The 19,026-nt window shown below is 52.8% G+C and overlaps 1 protein-coding gene across 3 annotated transcripts in view; it reads right to left on the bottom strand.

The window, feature by feature from the left end:
- Positions 1-14,926, bottom strand: part of MYL10 (myosin light chain 10) — a 91,834-nt gene extending 76,908 nt beyond the window's left edge. The window contains exon 1 of one of the 3 annotated variants that reach the window (XM_069569740.1): positions 14,591-14,926. In XM_069569740.1, the coding sequence (XP_069425841.1) occupies positions 14,591-14,599 (9 nt within the window). In that variant the 5' untranslated portion in view covers positions 14,600-14,926. The remainder of the gene's footprint in view (positions 1-14,590) is intronic. The other 2 variants (XM_069569742.1, XM_069569744.1) reach the window with 2 other exon arrangements.
- Positions 14,927-19,026: the final 4,100 nt, after the last annotated feature.

The following is a 19,026-nucleotide window of genomic DNA, read 5'->3' as shown; positions in this document are numbered from 1 at the left end:
AGGCAGATTCCCTCCAGGCTAACTGGAAAGAGGTGGATTCCCGTGTCATTTCCAGGGGGCAGAGCTGTGACTGGTGTGGGAGCCCATGGGGGGCCTGGCTCCCATCTGCACTGGGATCCTAGGGATCTTGTTTTCCAGAGGAGTCTGGGCTACAAGGAAATCTTGGCTAAATTCTTTGTGTGCCTCCTCCAGCTGGAGTTGGCTTCTGGGTCTGAAATTCCAGACTCACAATGATGGAGTAAATGCCCCAGGAAGTCTCATACAGGCCTGGCCTTGTTCGGGGTAGCAGCTGGGGTGGGAGGGAACAGAGGTCAGCAGGCTGGGCCCTCCCTGGCTTGTGAGGGACCAGGACAGGCATCTGAGTGGCAGGGTACCCTGGGATCCTGAGGCCAGCCCCTGGTTATGAGTGTGGCTTTCCCCTCCATGCCTCTGCCTCCCTCCCCCAACCCCCACCTCTACTAACTCCTTCTCCTCATCCTTTAAGACTTAGCTTTTCATCATCTCTTTCAGGAAGGTTCCAGCCCCACCCCTTCGGGGCCAGGTGCCTCCATGGTGCTCCCAGGTCACAGGAGCTGCCAACGCCCTTCCATACCATATGATAACTGCCCATCACCATGTCTCTCTACTAGATGGTGACCCCTTGAGGGCAGGGGTCATGTCTGGTCCTCCCTGAGCAGTTGCACCAAGCATAGTCCTGGCAGTTAGGAGCCAATCAGGGAATGTTTGCTGAAAGAATGAGTGGCAGTGAGCGCGCTCACCCTCGGGAGAAGCCAGCAGTCTCTGGGCTCCAGAGAGGAGTGATGGCAGGGTGGCCTTGGGGCTTGGTGACCACACCTATGCTGGCCAGAACCGCCCCTACTCAAGCCAGGCTCAGCTTGTGCCTGTGCAAAGGGGGTCTCTAGGGTGGGGCCATGCCTGCCACTTCATCCCCTGTGGATTTCTCAGCAAATCCAGTGGGGGGGGGGGGGGGGGAAATTCCCAGGAAATAAATCTGGAGCCACCGACTGGGTTCAAGGCCCCCATTCTACCACACTGATCTGAACTTGGACATTTCAACCTCTCCATTTGCTTGCCAGGGACATTTGTCAAGCAGATGCCCAGGCAGGAGGCAGCAGTAGAGGTTCCCTGAGCGCACTGAGTAGGAGTCAAGTGCATCTCTTTGGAATCACTTGTTCCCCCAGAAACGCAGGCAGGGGAAGCTCCCCAGAAGCTCTTGGAGGGAACCAGTGTCCACCGCCGGTTGGGCTGCAAGAGTCAAAGCGTGAGGGGTCTCTGCTCCTCCATGCAGTGCCCACTGGAGACCCACGCGCTGGTGTTGCCAGCTGGAGTCAGGAGGTCATGCTGACCCCTGCAAGGCTGCACCAGAATGATCCACAGCCCCTGGATGGTGGAGGAACGGGAACTCCTTTCCAAGACGGCTGCGGAGTCTTGGGTTGGGGACAAGACTGGTCGCATCTCGGTTGTCCTTGACCCAGAGCCCTGCTTCTACTGAACACCAGTGTGGAGATGGTCTCGGCTCCTTGCTCAAGATGCCTTAGTCCTCCACCACTGCCGCCCCGATGTGGAAATCCTTTTCCTTAGCTTCTATCCCCAGTCCCACTCATACCAGGCATCTGTGTGGGTAGTAGGTTTACTGACGGTTGGAGAGGCAGAGGCATCTGCTTTATAATTATAGGAGCCTGTTAAAATCCCTCCCCCTAGATGTCTGTCTGCCATCTCTGCCCTGCCATTCCCCTTTCCCCCTCCTCCTCCCACCCCTCAAATCCTGCCTCCTGTCAAAGCACAACAGCCCAGCCCCCATGGTCCTGTTCTCTAGAGAGTCAAATCAATTTTCTGAAGCAGGAGGATTCACTTCTCAAAATGGTGGGGGTTTTACCCCACTGCCCTGATACCAGATTCATCAACACAGAAGACACAGTAGTTCCTGACACTTCTTGCTTTAGGGGCATCCAGAATTGAATGGAGCGCTGACCCAGACATCAAGGAGTCCTGAGATCGGGGAAGCCCTTCAGAAGACCTCCCAGGCAGAGCAGATGGGAGATGCTTGGAAAAGGGACCCTCGGTACAGACCCAGGGAGGATGGATGAGGGCAGGTCCCTCTACTTGGAGGAGCCACAAAGCTTCAAGGAGGTGACGGGAAAGTCAGCCTTGAAACTTTCACTGGGGAGGAGGCAGCAGAAACAGAATCCTCTGTCAAGTCCCAGCTCAGTCTTTGTGTCTGCCTCTGTCATCAGACTGGGAGCTCCTGGAAGGTGATCTCCTGTTAAGGGCCAAGTCTCAGTACTTCTCAGGAGGTAAAAAGGGAGGAAGATGAGTAGGGGTGGGACCTGCCGTAACAGCCAAGCATAACAGGCAGCCCCACCCTGTGTGCTCCTGAGCTCCAGACCTGATGCTCCAGGCGGGCTGGAGCCAGATCTCAAGCCTGGTGACAGTCTGGCTACAGGAACTCCCTCCTTAGGCCAACGGACAGTAAAGGAGTTTTAAAAGCAGAATTTTGCTGTGGTTTGTGTTAACTTTTCATTTTGAGATATTTCAGACTTTCCAAAAAGTTGCAGATTTAGTATGAAGAATTCCCATATAGTCTATCCAAGTTCTCTAAATATTAACATCTTACACAATACGATGATCAGAATCAGGAAACACTATGACCTAATCAAAACCCTTACTTGGATTTCCCAGGTGGTCCCACTCTTGTTCTTTTTTCTGATCCAAGATTCAATGCAGGATCACTTTGCTTTGAGTCGCCATGAGCCCTTAGTCTCCTTGAATCAGAAACAGTTTTTCGTCATTGTCTTTCATGACCCTAACACATTTAAGCAGTACCAGCTGCTTGTTTTCTAGAATGCCTCTCTGTTGGCATTTTCTGATGCTTCTTCACCATTAATTTCAGGGTAGGCATTTCTGGTAAAGATACCACAAAAAGCAGGGTGTATATTTGTCGCTGCATCATACCGGGGGGCATGTGATATGTTTGTCTCTGATACTGTGGATATTAATTTTGACTTCTTGATCAAGTTGTCTGCCAAGTTTCTCCAGTGTAAAGCTGCTATTTTTCCCTTTTGCTATTAATAAGTGTCCAGTGGGGAGGCTACTTTTAAGACTCTAAATATCCTGTTTCTCATACACTTTTTTTGTCCATCAATTTTAACATCCATTCATGATTCTTGCCAGAAACAAAATAGGAAAAGGAGTACGTCAAGGCTGTATATTGTCACCCTGCTTATTTAACTTCTATGCAGAGTACATCATGAGAAATGCTGGACTGGAAGAAGCACAAGCTGGAATCAAGATTGCCAGGAGAAATATCAATAACCTCAGATATGCAGATGACACCACCCTTATGGCAGAAAGTGAAGAGGAGCTAAAAAGCCTCTTGATGAAAGTGAAAGAGGAGAGTGAAAAAGTTGGCTTAAAGCTCAACATTCAGAAAACGAAGATCATGGCATCTGGTCCCATCACTTCATGGGAAATAGATGGGGAAACAGTGGAAACAGTGTCAGACTTTATTTTTTTGGGCTCCAAAAATCACTGCAGATGGTGATTGCAGCCATGAAATTAAAAGACGCTTATTCCTTGGAAGAATAGTTATGACCAACCTAGATAGTATATTCAAAAGCAGAGACATTACTTTGCCGACTAAGGTCTGTCTAGTCAAGGCTATGGTTTTTCCTGTAGTCATGTACGGATGTGAGAGTTGGACTGTGAAGAAGGCTGAGCACTGAAGAATTGATGCGTTTGAACTGTGGTGTTGGAGAAGACTCTTGAGAGTCCCTTGGACTGCAAGGAGATCCAACCAGTCCATTCTGAAGGAGATCAGCCCTGGGATTTCTTTGGAAGCACTGATGCTAAAGCTGAAGCTCCAGTACTTTGGCCACCTCATGTGAAGAGTTGACTCATTGAAAAAAAAAAAAACTCTGATGCTGGGAGGGATTGGGGGCAGGAGGAGAAGGGGACGACCCAAGATGAGATGGCTGGATGGCATCACGGACTCGATGGACTTGAGTCTAAGTGAACTCCGGGAGATGGTGATGGACAGGGAGGCCTGGCATGCTGCAATTCATGGGGTCGCAAAGAGTTGGACACGACTGAGCGACTGAACTGAACTGAACTGAACTGATTTGCCAAATGGTGGCTCTCAAGTCCATCGTTCTTTCTCCATGTATTAGTCGGAATTCCACTAAAAGGAAAAGAAAAGTAGGGTATCCACGCAACGGAAAATGGTCTGCAGCAATCAAAATAGTCTGCTGTATACATTGTAAATCACATGCCAGATAAGGGACTTGTATCTAGGATATATATATATATTTAAAAAAAAATCCTTCCAACTCAATAATAAAAAGATGAATAACACATTTGGGGGATTTTTTTTATTTATTATTATTTTATTTTTGGCTACACTGGATCTTCATTGCTGCATGCCAGCTTTCTCTAGTCAAGAGGATCAGGAGGGCTACACTCTAGCTGTGGTGTGAGGGCCTCCCATCGAGGTGGCTTCCCTCGTTGCAGAGCACAGGTTCTAGGGTGCAAGGGCTTCACACCCTTCACACTTGTGCACCCTTCACACTTGTGGCTCGTGGGCTCAGTAGTTGTGGCACACAGACTTTTAGTTGCCCTGTAGTATGTGGATTGCATGGTACATGAATTATATCCCAATAAAGCTGTTATTTAAAACATACACACAAGGCTTCCCTGATGGCTCAGGGGTAAAGAATCTGCCTGCCAATACAAGAGACACGAGTTCGATCCCTGAGCCAGGAAGATCCCACCTGCCAAGGAGCGACTCGGCCCATGCACCATGGCTATTGAACCTGTACTCTAGAGCCCGGGAGCCACAACTACTGAACCCAGTACACCCTAAGGCCTGTGCTCTTCAACAAGAGGAGCCATCAAGAAGACCCACACTGCAACCAGAAAGTAAGCCCTGCCCTCTGCGACTAGAGAAAGGCCCGCACAGCAACAAGGACCCAGCACAGACAAAAATAAATAAACAGAATTATTTGAAAAATAAAAATAAAACACACACACAATAGCAGCAACCCTCTTGCAGCCTCAGGGGAGGAAGAGGCCTCCACATACCCACTCAGCCCAGCCAGCTCCACTCCTGCCTCCAGCAGCCGCTCTTTCCCTGCAAAAGTTACTTGCTCCCAACAAACCAAGCAGAAAAACAGCACTCTCAGGCTGAGCCAACCCAGCACCAACTGGACAGAGTTTCTCACGATTCAGACTAGGGAGATTCAAAGGACTTCCCTGGTGGTCCAGAGGCTAAGACTTCCACCGCAGAGGGGGAGGGTTCGATTCCTGGTCAGGGAACTAAGATCCCACATGCTCCTCCTCCCCCTAAAAAAACATCCCAAATTCCTACCCTAGACTAGAGAGATTCACAGGTGCATTTTGATCAGCTATCTCTCCCGCCCCTGGTGAACTATCCTGAGCCAGACTGTGGTTTTGTGACTAGAAGTCCGAGGCCATGAATCAACATCATCTACTTATCGAGGCCAAAGGCTGCGGTCACAGAGACTGTAGAAGGAACAACTCATATTTCTTGGCGCCTTCATGCCAGAGGGCTGGGCCGCACCCCAGGGCCACGGGAGGCTGCGCTCAGGAACCTGCCCGACTAACCACACACCGCCCAGGGCCATAGCTTCCCCGCCGCCGCCACGGCTGTGCCGCCATCACGGGTGTGCCACTCGGAGCCTGGCAGTCTAATTCTCCACTTACTGGGCCAGTGACTCCTGGTGGGTGATTGAGGCCATGCCAGGCCAGCGCTGGGCTCCCTGGCTTTGGCTGTCTCGCTCTTGTTTGCATAGTGTTGTAAAACACAACGCCACGAGAAGTGAGAGAAGCAGGAGACGGGGGTTAAAAAGTACAAACTTTCATCCATAAAATAAATAAATTCTTGGGATGGAGTATACAGTGTGAGCACTATTGTTAATCATACATTTGGAAGATGCTAAGAGAATAGGTCTTAAAATTTTCATCCCAAGAGAATAGGTCTTAAAAGTTTCATCCCAGGACTTTCCTGGTGGTCCAGTAGTTGAGACTGCGCTTCCACTGCAGACGGCGTGGGTTCGATCCCTGGTCAGGGCACTAAGATCCCACATACCATGTGGAGAGGCCAAAGTTTTCATCCCAAGAAAAAAATTTTGTAACTAAGTAGTGATGGAGGTTAACTAGTCTTCTCCTGATGATTACATTGCAATATATACAAATATCAAATTACTATATTGTCCACCTGAAACTAATCCAATGTTACAGGTCATTATATCTAAAACAAACAAACAAAAAACGCAGCTCAAATCAGGACCCCTTCCTTGGGTTAAAGCCCTTCCCAGGATGAAGACAAGGTTCCTGAGTTTGGCCTGATGTGTCTTCTGGAAACCCCACCAGCTCAGGGACTTCCCAGCTCACGGACACCACAGTCTCCTCATTTCCGACCACACTGGCCTTATTCCAGCTCCTCCAGTTCCCCTGCCCCCTCTCCCCTCCAGGCCCCCAGACAACCTAGTAGTTAATTCACTCTGTCTCGAGTCTCCTGCTAAAGAGAGTTTACGGAAGCCTTCTCGGGTGCCCCAGGACTCCTGCACATCTTTCCGACACCGGTCAGCATGTTAATGTCGGTGAGATTTTTAATGTCTCTCTCCCCACCCGGGCTGTGCACCCCCTGAGGGTGGAGGCCTGTCTGCTTCACCCATACTGACACCCACCTCAGCTGGCCCAGAGCCTGGCACATGGCAGTGATTCAAAAAGCCTCATAGGACTTCCCTGGTGGTCCAGTGGTTAAAAATCTGTCTGCCAATGCAGGGGTCACGGGTTCAACTCTTGGCCCAAGAAGATTCCGCATGCCGAGAGGCAGCTAAGCCCGTGAGCTGCAAGTTCTGAGCCTGCGATCTAGAGCCACGCTCCACAGCAAGAGAAGCCGCTGCAATGGGAAGCCCCTTATAGGAACTAGAGAGCAGGCCCCGCTCGCCGCAACTAGAGAAAGCCTGTGCACAGCAACAAAGACCCAGAGCAGCCGAAAACAGAAACAGGAGGGAAAATGTTAAAAGCCTTGTAGACAGAACGGAAGAACGTTGTTTTAAACTGTCCATGAAGCCCATTCTCACGTTCAGCTTCCTAAATTTTCCCATTCTCCCCAAACACAGATCAGATCACAGCCCTTCTGTGCCTGGAACCCTCCAAAGGCTTCCCACCGTGAGGATAATAAAATCCAAACTCCTTGCCTTGATGGACAGGGTCCTGCCCAACCTGGGCCCTGCACCTCTCTCTTGGATCGTTAGGGGAAGGCCCTGGAGGGTGATAAGTGGAGAAAGGTCTTGACTTCTGAGCTGCCGCTTTGACCTCTTTATGCCCTTTGACCTCTCCAGTTCATTTCCACCTTGTGCCAGATCAGTCATAAAACAGGGCCAGCACTGAGCAGGAAGAGTCACCTGCCAGCCGCCCAGGGGTCTGCTCCCCTGAGAGACAGCACGAGGTGGATGGTGGGCGCCGGCTGTCCTGGCGCAAAGGAGTGTCTTATCCCTGACATTGTTCAGAACTGCCAACCTATGCTGGCAATAACAGAGCAAGTGATAACAGAGCAAGCCGACTCTGAGTCAGTTTTGTTGTTACTAAATTCTCTACAGATAAGGCACCTCCTTAACACCTGCACCTAGGGTCCCCCACTTAGCATGTCTCTGCTTTTGGGGACCACGTCCACCATTCACTCCCCTCTCCATCAAGCACAGGACGAGGGAGGCTGCAATCTCCAGTCCACCCCTTAAGGGCTGTCTGATGTAGGACCAGGCGGACATGGGCATGGGTTTTATGTCACCCCTTAAGGCTGGGCAGGACAGTCATTTCCTGCCAGGTAGGGGAGTGGGGACTCAGTGCTGTGATCACACAGCAGGAATTCAAGCAGTGACAGGCTCTCTGGATCTGGGCTTGGGGAAGGGCTCTGCCATCCCCAGAGGATCTGTTGGCTTCCTATGCGATAAGCCCAGGTGTTCTGGATCCTTCTTTTGAGCCCTTGTAGAGGTGGAGAGGATGCTGGGCAATGGTGCTGACAGAGGGGGAGGTGGGTGGGAGCGAAACAGGAAGAGCCTCTGAACATTATTCCTGGCTATTCCCTCTACCGGGCACTCCCTTCGCCCCTGACCTATATACATCTCACCCTCATATCAGGGAGGCTGAGTTCTCTGCGTTTTTCTTCAGTTGTGTAAACTGGGCCAGAGTTATAGCCAGTGGGGAGTCAGCTGGTCAGACTGGGGGTGGGAGCGGGATGAGAGGGGTCTGTGCCACCTTCCTTGTTGGTTCCAGTCGGCCGGAAGGCCTCTGTCCCCCCCAACAATGGAGCTGGAACAAAGGGCAGCAAGAAGGAGCAGCAGGGGACTTCACTGGTGGTCCAGTGGCTAAGACTCCGAGCTCCCAATGCAGGAGGGCCCAGGTTCAATCCCTGGTCAGGGAATTAGATCCCAAACTAAGAGTCTGCATGGCACAACCAATGATCCCACCTGCCAAGATGAAGACCTCCACAGCCAAATAAATAAATAGTTTAAAAGAAGAAGAAGAAGAGGCAGGATAGGGGCTCTGCTCTCAGAAGGGTCAGATGAAAGAGCCTGAGTCATCGCTAGTTCGGCAGTGGAAATCCTGTAAACTGTGAAACTTCATCAGAAACACCGTGAAGGAAACCCTGCCCAAATAGGCAGAGAAACTTTGGCCAGGAAAACAGTTTCTGCAGGGGGATTCAAGACAGATCCGACCACTCACATCCAGCCCTGGTGAGGGGCCTACCACTGGCCCAGGCCTAAGCACACACATTTTGATTCACTTTGTCCTCACCCCAACCCTTGGAGGGGAGGACCACTTATGCCCATTTTACAGATGGGGGAACTGAGGCTCAGAGAAAGGCTATAACTCCCAGAAGGAAGCCAGGTTCTCAGCCTTCTAGCCCAGGGCTCTTTTCAGGGAAACACAAACTCTGACCTTCCCAGCGCACCCCCACTACCCCAACTGGTTCCCTACACAAGCCTCCTCCCCTCCACGTTCTCCGCAGAGAGAAACATGATCTGATCAACATTTTTTTTTTTTGATTGACATGTTTTAATTACTTGGGCTGCTGTGTGAAGGACGGATGGCAGGTAGAGGGACTGTGACTGCTCCAACATGCAGGCAATGGAGGATGGCAGAGGAGACCAGGGTGGTGGCCGTGGAGATGGCAACCAGTGGATGAGGCCTATCTTGGAGCTGAAACTTACACAGTGTAATGTCAAGTTAGAGGAATAAGGGGTAGGAGAAGGAGGTGTCAGGACCCCAGGCGACAGGACCCCAAGTTTCTGGCCTGAGCAATTCGGTAGAGGGCAGTGATCTTTCCATTTTAAAAATGTGGCCACATGGCACGGATCGAGAGATCTTAGTTCCCCAACCAGATATTGAACCTGGGCTCTCAGCAGTAAAAGCAGCAAGTCCTAACCACTGGACCACCAGGGAATCCCCAGTGGTGATATTTCCTGCGAGGAGAAAGAGTAACAAGTGAGTTCACGACAAGGGGAATTGGGCCCCGACCCCTGAGCTTCCCTGATAGCTCAGATGGTAAAGAACCCATCTACAGTGCAGGAGACCTGGGTTCGATTCCTGGGTCGGTAAGACCCCCTGGAGAAGGGAATGGCAACCCACTCCAGGATTCTTGCCTGGAGAATCCCATGGACAGAGGACCCTGGCGGGCTACAGCCCATGGGGTCGCAATCAGAGATGACTGAGCGACTAACACAACCAGCAACGACATCCCTGGAGTTAGACAGGAAGAGGTGCTGGGGCTGCGAGCTGTGTGGTCTGGCTCGGGGCTGAGTGCCAGTGGGTCAGAGGGTGGATGAACGACTAGAGGGGCCAGATGGGGGCCAGATGGGCACGTGGGTGCTGTTGCTAGGGGCCTGAACCTTGGAGTCACGCTGAGAGGACCTAGGAGGTGAGACTCTCCGTGTAGAGAGACCTCACATCTTGCTCTTCCTCCTTGAGGGTGCAGGAGAACTCCAGGGCCACTGAGGACTTCCAGTGACATTCCTGCAGTCTCAGGGAGAGACAGGCATTGGTGCAGGCAAGGTCGATCGAGGTGACATGGGCCAGCCCCTGGCGGGGAGGAGAGAGGGAGGCAGGGGGTTGTGGCCTGGGAGCCCCTTCCTCAGTCTGTGTGCACAGCTGTCCAGGCCGAGCTGGGCAGAGTGAGTCACTGGCCGCCCTCTACTCCCTCTTCCTCCCGGGGAGGGTGCCTTGTTAAGGCAGGGAATTCAGTGACCGAGTTCTCCCTCCTCCCCTCCCTCCTCCCGTGCTTCTCAGAGCCCCTCGAAGAGCACCCCTGCACCTAGAATGTCCCCTCCTCCCTGCTCCCTCTCTGCCACCTCCCAGGGCCTAGATCCCTTTCCCCTCCTTTCTTCGACATTCCCCATCTGAATGAGTGGCCATCTCTCTCTTCTGCATGCCCACCACCCCGACCCACATCACAGCCTATAGGAGAGCATCCATTTCCGGTCCCACACTAGATGGTGATGGCTGAGGAAACATCCTGGGTAGCACTGGCATCTTTTCACCCTTGCACCCTGCACAGAAGCAGGTGCTGAATCAGTGTCCGGTGTGTTCAATTAAAACTGCTTGATTTGGGACTTCCCGGGGAGCCCAATAGTTAAGACTCGGCACTTCCACGGCAGGGGGCACAGGTTTGATCCCTGGTCAGAAAACTAAGATTCCGAGTGCCACACTATGGGGCCAAAAGATAAATAAAATTTTAAAAATACAATACAAATAAATAATAAACAATATTTAAAGTGCTTGATTCATAGTTCTCAAGCTCTGATTAAGACCTCTCTCTCTCTCTCCTTTTCCTCTGAGATGATGGTGTCCAGGCTGGGGGTTGGAGGGCTTCTTCTCCAGGAAATTTGCCCCAGCTCCAGATGGTTAAGGAATTCTTTTTTTCTTTTCCTCACCCAGTTCCAGGTCTGCAAAGTGCACCACCCAGCCTTTCCTCAAGCCTTGCTGAGCCATAGTGCTCACCGTATGGCAGGCACCGAGCTAGCCTCTCGGCCTGAGTTATCTTGGTGAGTTCTCTCAGCACCCCCATGACGTGGTTGAGGGGGTACGTTCAGAAAAGTCAGGGGACTCAGGAGGGTCACTGACTTCTCAAGGACACTCAGCAACCACACAGTGACCAGTCTGGCCTCGGGGCCTCCACTCCCAGTCACTGCCTTCACGTGCCACTTGGAGGGACCTGGGCAGGACCCAGAGCATCACAGGAGGAGATGATATGACAGTCGCTCCGCTCCCCAGCCCCGCCCCCTGGCAGGTGTACCTCGATCCCCTCTCTGTGATGCCCCCATCCCAGGCCAGCCCAAGAGCCAAAAGCACAGCGTCTCCAGCGTGGGACAGAGAGATGCAACCCTCACATCGACACCAGTAACGGTTTACCCACTTGGCTTCCTGTTAGGTTTTGTTCTTCCTTCCCCGAAGGGGTGTCTCTTATCTTAAACTTCTTAGGGGGTTTTTGGTGCTGGTTGTTTACTATTCAGTGACAGCTGGTGCCAGAACCAGCCTCTTGGGACAAGCAAGGCGGAGCCAAGCAAGTCACTTGCATGGCTGCAGGGTCCACGTTGGATGGGACATGCCAGGGCCCATACAGTCAAGGACCCTGTCCAGCTGCCTTGCCGTGTCAGGCTCCGTCTTCCACATGGGGTTGACTTGGGCCAGTGGAAGTGAGTTGGCCTGTCCTGAGCTCCTCCAGCTGTGGGGAAGAGGCAGGGAGCTGCAAAAAAAAAAAAAAAAAAATCCACCAAGTAGATAACTAAGAGGCACTGGGTCTCCTGGGCTCAGGGACTTGTTATGGTCTGTAAATTAGGACCTCTGGGTTCTTTGTGACAAAGCAAAGTGAGAAATTGGCTACAGAAACTTAAGCCTCCTACTTCCTTGGGTAAAGACCTCCTGACGCCGGGGGCTAGGAGCTCCATCTGACCCCATCGCCCAGTTCTAACAAGTGTCCTTCAATCTCCTGGGCTCTACCCTGTCCTTATCAATTTGCTCAGAACCCTTGGTGGTCTGGGGCCACATCCATATCTAGCCATCCTCATCTCTCCCAGACACCAGAGCCCTTCCTCAGCCTCACTCAGCATTGCCAGGCTGCCCGCCCTTCCTCCTATCGGCTCCTGTCCCCAGATGCCCATCCACCTAAGATACACCACCTCCTGACCAAACATTACTCTGCCTCCCACTCTGGGAGGCTAGGGTCTGGATTCCTGATCACCGGTCACTGGAGGTCAGCCAGCTCCCAAGCCCCCTGAATAGCCCTCAGGGGCTGTCCAGGGTCCACGTTCAAGGTCGACCCAGATCTGACTAACCTTGAACCTCTGTCCCGTTCTCCCAAGCTGTGCATGTAAGAACAGATGCGACGAGTGAGCAGGGAGGTAGAGATGAGTTGGGTCCAACTGGAAGAAACTCCCGTACACCAGGGATGGAGGCATGGCCTCGGACTGGGTTGGCCAGACTCTGACCAGGGATGGAAAAGGAGATTTTTTTTTGACTTGTTATCTTGAAACAGATTCCTTCTGCCAGGGAGAGCTCATGGAACCAGACCCCTGGAGTCCAGACTTTAGTTCAGGCAATGAAAACTCAGAGGAAGGGCCCAGATGGAATCGCAACAGCGTGACCACTCTAGAACTCTGAGATTCTGGAAAGAAGGCAGTGCCTGAGAGAATCATGGAATTTCTCAGATGTTGCCACAGATCACAGCTGTGTAGCAGGTGAGGTGTAAGTGACAACGCAACACCTGAGGAGGGAGGAGACCGTGTGAGAGCCAGGTGGCCGTCTTCAGTGTCTCTGCTGCCTGGCTGCCCCCACTGCCCAACACACCTGCACACACGCACTTGCACAACCAGGCAGGGAAGTGCTACCCAGGAGGTGATTGAGGGAGGACAGAGGAGAGCAAGGGATGGAGAGACAGCTGCAAATGCAGAAACCGGTGCTCACAAACTGCACTGTGAAGACACATGTGGGGACCGCACGTGCCCAGGACCATGGGTAAGATGGGGACACCAAGGCCCCAGGGAGTGGAAGAACTGACTTGTTTGAAAGTTTCTGAAGTCACTCATCCGCTTTCCCATTCATTCCTTCAGCAAACATTTATTGAGCATCTTCTAGGTTCCCTGGTGCTCAAACAGTAAAGAATCTGCCTGCATTGCAGGAGACTCGAGTTCGATCCCTGGGTGGGGAAGATCCCCTGGAGGAGGGTAGGGCAACCCACTCTAGTATTCTTGCCTGGAGACTTCCATGGACAGAGGAGTCTGGTGGGCTACAGTAATGGGGTCGCAAAAGAGTTGGAAACAACTGAAGGACTAACACGTCACTTTCACTTTCGCTAGGTTCATAGTCCAGCTCAGAGCTAAGAGCAGACTCTGGGGCCAAATGGCCTGAGCTCAAATTCTTGCTCTGCTTCCTCCCCACCCCCCACTCCCACCCCACCTCGCCCCCTCCTGCCACCCGACTTATGTTTACTGTTGGAAAATACATATCACACCATATCTGCGATCTGAAGCATTTTTCAATGAGCGCTTGATCAGTCCGTGCAAAGGGATGGTCTGTGCTCCTGACTCCACCTAGCAATATGGTTTCCAGTGTTTTCTGTCTCCTGGGGGACAAAGGCTGGGAGGGACATAATACTGTGGATAGAAACCCCGGGACCACAGGCTTGTCCCAACTGAGCCTCTCTTGGGCAAGTGGGCTTCCTGTGTGTGTGTGTGTGTGTGTGTGTGTGTGTGTGTGTGTGTGTGTGGTGGGGGGGGGTTAGTCCCCAGGGAATAGTCCCTGCACTTCGCTCCTGCACCTCCCCAGCCTCCCCTCTAACTTTGAAAAGCTCAGAGGTTGGGCCACCTGCGAAGTGACTCTGGGAGGGGGCGGGGGTGGACTGGACCCCATGCTGACCACTCTGAGATGCAAATCCCCAGGGGGAAGTTGATGAGTGGTGGGAATCAGGGCTAGGGGGCTTTAGGGGAGCCAAGGCCTGAGGGAGGGAGGGCTGTAATGAAGACCTAAGAGGTGAGAATGGCCAGAAATACGAAGCCTCTTCCCACTGACAAGGTCACCTCTCCCACTGAGAACGGAGGGTCCCCTGCTCTCCTCTGCAGGGACAGAGCAGTGAGTGTTCAGGAAGGTGGGTTTGGCCTGGCTCAGGAGACAATCATTCACCCAGAAGACGTCAGGGGCTCTGGAATGTGGAGGGAATGCAATGACAGGGGCCTGGCAACCCGCAGGAGGCGATGAGGGCCCCACCCCATCCCCACCCAAAGCCTGGTCCTTCTCCTTCCACCAGCGACACTCACAGGATCACAGGTGACTAGAAGGGGACTCTCCGAATGTCCCCACTGGAAGGGCCCTTCCAGTGGACAAAAAAAAAAAAAAATCCGCAACCATCTGTGCTACAGACTGGGGGAAACTGAGGCTCAAAGAGGCGGTCCCAGCCCCTCCCCACCCCCACCCCGACATTACACCCCCTCCCCGGCGTGCAGTCCTGCTTTGCCCCGCCAGGCAGGTCCCCTAAGGGAAACCCTCTTAAAGAGTTTTTCCTTTCGCGTGAACTCACCGCCTCCATCCAGCGGCGCGGTCTCAAAGGTGAACATCCCTTAAATGCGTTACAGATGTTCCTCCTCGGATTTTTGGCTACCGCGGCGCGGCGCGCCTGGAGCGGAGGCGGCCACCGCGCGATCCAGGCCGCGTTTTCCGTCCCGCCCGCCAACTTTTTCAAGCTGTAGTTATTTGATAATGATTTTTTTTTTTAACCTCTTCCAATAATTGTTATCCTCCCCGCCCGCCCGGTGCAGCTCAGGTGATGGGCACAGGACTGCAGACGCCTCCTCCTTCCCCGGATGCGGAGCTCCCGCCCCGGGTGAGAAGCCACTGTCCAGGCGCCTTCTGCAAAGCCAAGGTCGAAGTCCGTGTCTGACCCAGCCCGGCCGGCAGGACGACCCCTGACTGCCCACAGTGAGGCCTCTGCAGAACCCAGCACCCTCCTCCTCCCCTCCCGCCCCGCCCCCACCCTGCAACCCACTGTCCAGGGTGTTATGGCTGTCTGATGGATGAGTGCTGGGCCCAGCGTTTCATGCTGCAAACATTTATTAGGCACCGACTGTATTCACAGGCCCTCTAGCAGAGTGCTGGCCTCAAACACAAGCAAGATCAGCCTTTGCCCTCAGGGATCCCTGTCCAGAGGAGACTGGGGCCACACACCCCTTATCTGGGAAGACTAGAGGGGTATCCAGGGTGGGATTCCAGACAGAAGCAGCTCAGAGCGGCAGAGCTGTACCAGGAGGGCTCAGCTCCCGACAGAACTCCCCCAAGCCCCCATCACCTGCAAAGGGTCACCACCAGCCTGGAGGAAGGCTCACTCAGAGCCTTTTCTAAGAAACTGCGTGCTCAGTCGCTCAGTCGTGTCCGACTCTTTGCAACCCCATGGACTGCAGCCCACCAGGCTCCTCCGCCCATGGGATTTTCCAGGCAAGAGTACTGAAGTGGGTCGCCAGTGCCTTCTCCTTCTAAGAAGCTACAGGACTCAAAAAATTGGGTCCTCCAGGTGGGGTAGGCAGGGTCAGGGCCCAGGCTCTCTGAAGCCACCCAAGCAGACAGCTGAGAGGCAGGCCCTGGACAGAAGCACTGAATCTGTTTGGAGTTTGCCCCCCAAAGGGAGGAGCTGGCTGGGGAGCTGAGCACCTGCCTCCCCACCTGAGGATCACATGTGTTTTTGATGCTAAACCACAGTGGTTTGAGCGGAGCCTTTTGCTGGGTTAATGAGTCCACGTTCAGCTTGGTTACACCCCCAGAGAGCTCGAAGTGCTTTCCTTAACCCTGGATTAAGCTTAAGTTTTAAAATGAATACATTTGAGGTGGAATTTGGGCAGCCAGCAGCAGGGGGTGAAAGAGGAGGAAATGAAAGGTGAAAATGGCAGAGGCGCAGGGATGGGGGTGCTGGGAAGACTGGGGTGCTGGCTGGGGGCTGGTGCTCCAGAAAGGGGTGTCCTTGGGCAAAATCAGGGAGCAGGGTGGGGAGGAGGTGTGGCAGTAGTCTCAGTGTCTGGAGAGGATTTTCTGGGGTGCCTGGGGGGCCCCAACTTGCTCACTGATAGTGGTTCCTCATCCTTTACTAGGTAAAACCAGTCTCTCAGGATGGCTTCATGGGCCTCCTCCGCGGTCCGTCCCTTACACAGACCGGTACCAGCTCCTGCCTTGGCCTGGTCAGAGCAGTAGAGCTGATGCACTCCCTGCCCAGGAATCACTCTGGGTTCAGAGAAAGCAGTAGAGTTGTAACAGCAAGGGAATTCCCTGGCAGTCCAATGGTTAGGACTTGCACTGCTTTTCACTGCTGGGCGCTGGATTCGACCAGTTGAGAACTAAGATCCCCCATAAGCGGAGCAGGGTGAAAAAAAAAAATTACCTGCCCTCCACCCTGGGTGCCTCCTCCAGCCTGAGCACACCTCCACTACTCCCTGGTCCTAACACCCCCACGTTGCACTTTCTTACACCCTTCTGTGGACTGCCTCCCCGCACACCCCCACCAGGAGCTCAAATACTCATTCACATTTTCTGCCCAATTTCCACTCAGCGAGTAACAGGTAACACCTGAACTTTTCCATAAGGCACCAGCAGGACCAAAAAACAAAAAACAAAGACAGAAAAAAAAAAGTTTGCTGTATTTTCCTTGCCCTCAAATATCCTGAGATGATCAACTCTTCTCTTCGTATTTGTCCACCACTGCTAAGCCTCAATGTAAATTCTGTTGATACTTGTGATTCCATAAATGGCATATTAAATTCATCATTTGACAGTTTAACTGGCAGCCACCTAATAAATTTATTTTGCAGTTCTATTTTTAAAAATCCAACATTTTCAAATCAGAAAATCTAGAAAGAACTCTTTGATTCTTCACATGTGTATAAGTTTTATGATTTAGGGTTTTAAATAGCTTTCACTATTTTCAATTTTCTATGGGCGGGGCATATCACCTGCCCAATATGGTAGTTGTCCAAGGCCCAGATCAGAGATGCCTCCTCCAGGAAGCCTGCCAGGCTCCCCAGGCTGGGTCAGGTTCCCTCAGCCCCTGGACTTCCACTGTGGCCACACCAGCACACAGTCTGTTTGTGAATCTCTCTCCCTCGCTGTGAGCCTGTGGGTGCAAGAAGTGGGGTGTCATTCTTCCTAGTGTCCCAGCAGTGCAAAGAAGCTGTCAGGAATGGTTGGGGAACTGAACACCCATCTACGGGATTTCCCTCCTGCCCTAGCTTGTGGCTCTGAGTCTTTCTGGGATGAGGTGTGCCCAGCTGACTCTTTGCAACCCTGCCCACCCCCCACTCCCTGCACCCCCAGTGGGTATTAGGACCTTCTGTGGAACCTTGGACAAATCCCCGTCTTCCTGTCTCCCTGGGTCAGCCGCAGCCTTCACATCATCTCCCAGAGACGTCTCCCCTTCCAGTGTAGCCTGGAGGAGGGGGATCAGATGCAGGGTCGGAGGCCCCTTTGTCTGCACAGAGGCAGGATTTATCTCAGTTTGGGGAGGTCTGGGGCCCCGGAGTCCTAGATCATCATTAGTTCCATCAAAGAGGCGGCTGTGATCTGAAGGGGCAAGATGCATCGTGTCCAAATTGGAAACAGCCTGGTGGGCTCTGGGGCAGGAACCCAGGTGGGGAGAGGGCTCGGGCCGCCCTGGGGTAGCCCGGGACACCGACGGAGTCCCACAGACAGTGCACAGGAAGAGGAGGAGGAGGGAAGGGAAAACATTCCGCTTGGGCTCCAGGGAAGAGAGCCGCGCAAGATGGAGCGGAGCCAAGCCTGCAAGTCAGCGCGACCTCCCCAAGGAGGCGGGAGGAGGTTGGGGTAGGGAGGAAGCGATCCTGCTCACGAGACAAGGGCCTACTGTGTGTCTGCCCCCCACACCCTGCCGTGTCCACTCTGACTCCCTAGCTGCCAAAATGGAAAGCAGAACTGGGGTGCCTCGCTGAAACAGCAGAGCAAAAAGGAATTTGGGGTTCATCAGGTTCTCCATCCTGGTACATCCCTGTTGGTGGCCAGCACAGAGGCCACGCTCTGATGATCAACTCCAGGTTTAACACAGAGATGAAGAAATAAGACAGAAGTATCTACTAAGTATTGGGAAGGGGCGAGATTAGCAGACAGAAATGAAATGCAAATGACACGTTCAACTAGAAAAAGACATTGAAAAGATCTTTTGTTGCTTTTTGCTGATTATCATGTTCTTTCTGGACACACACCCCCGCCTCCAGAGATGTCCTCTAAGCCCTGTACCCCAACAGGTTTCCTGGCATCTGACCCCCACAGTCCCCAACAAGCCCTTCTCTCCAGGAGACAGGAGGCTCTGGAGCCAGGGCCCCTGTAATAACTAGCGGTTGGCTACTTGGCAGTGGTCCTGCCCCTCCCCAGGCGTCAGTGCCCGGCATGGGAGGGAGAGAGGGACTCTGGCTTAGCAAGTGCAGCCTCCAGTCCCCAGAGGGGCCCCTGGAGGGAGCCCAGGAAGGACACTAAAATGTCTGCAAGGGAGATGGCTCTTTAGTCAGGTCAAGAGGCAGAGCAACGCTCCCGCTCGGAAGCCGTCCTGACGGAAAGGGAACAGGAATGAGTGACAAGGCTTTTCTGCCCCAGGATGTTCCAGAAGCTTTCCAGGCAGACCTCGTTTCATCTCACTTCGCTTTATGGTGCTTCTCAGATACTGCATTTTTCTTTTTTAACAGATTGAAGCTTGTGGCAACCCTGGTCGAGCAAGTCTACTGTCGCCCTTTTTCAACAGCATTTGCTCACTTTGTGTCTCTGATCACATGTTGATAATTCTCAAAATGCGTGCGTGCCAAGTCGCTTCAGTCACATCCGACTCTGCAGCCCCATGAACTATAGCCCGCCAGGTTCCTCTGTCCATGGGATTCTCCAGGCAAGAATGCTGGAGTGGGTTGCCATGCCCTCCTCCAGGGGATTCTCCCAACCCAGGGATCGAACCTGTGTCTCTTATGTTTCCTGCAT

This window comes from Ovis canadensis, chromosome 24, assembly GCF_042477335.2.
Source record: "Ovis canadensis isolate MfBH-ARS-UI-01 breed Bighorn chromosome 24, ARS-UI_OviCan_v2, whole genome shotgun sequence".
NCBI classification, from domain to species: Eukaryota; Metazoa; Chordata; class Mammalia; order Artiodactyla; family Bovidae; genus Ovis; species Ovis canadensis.
Note: the sequence above shows the minus strand (reverse complement) of the source record. Positions and strands in the feature narration are given on the sequence as shown.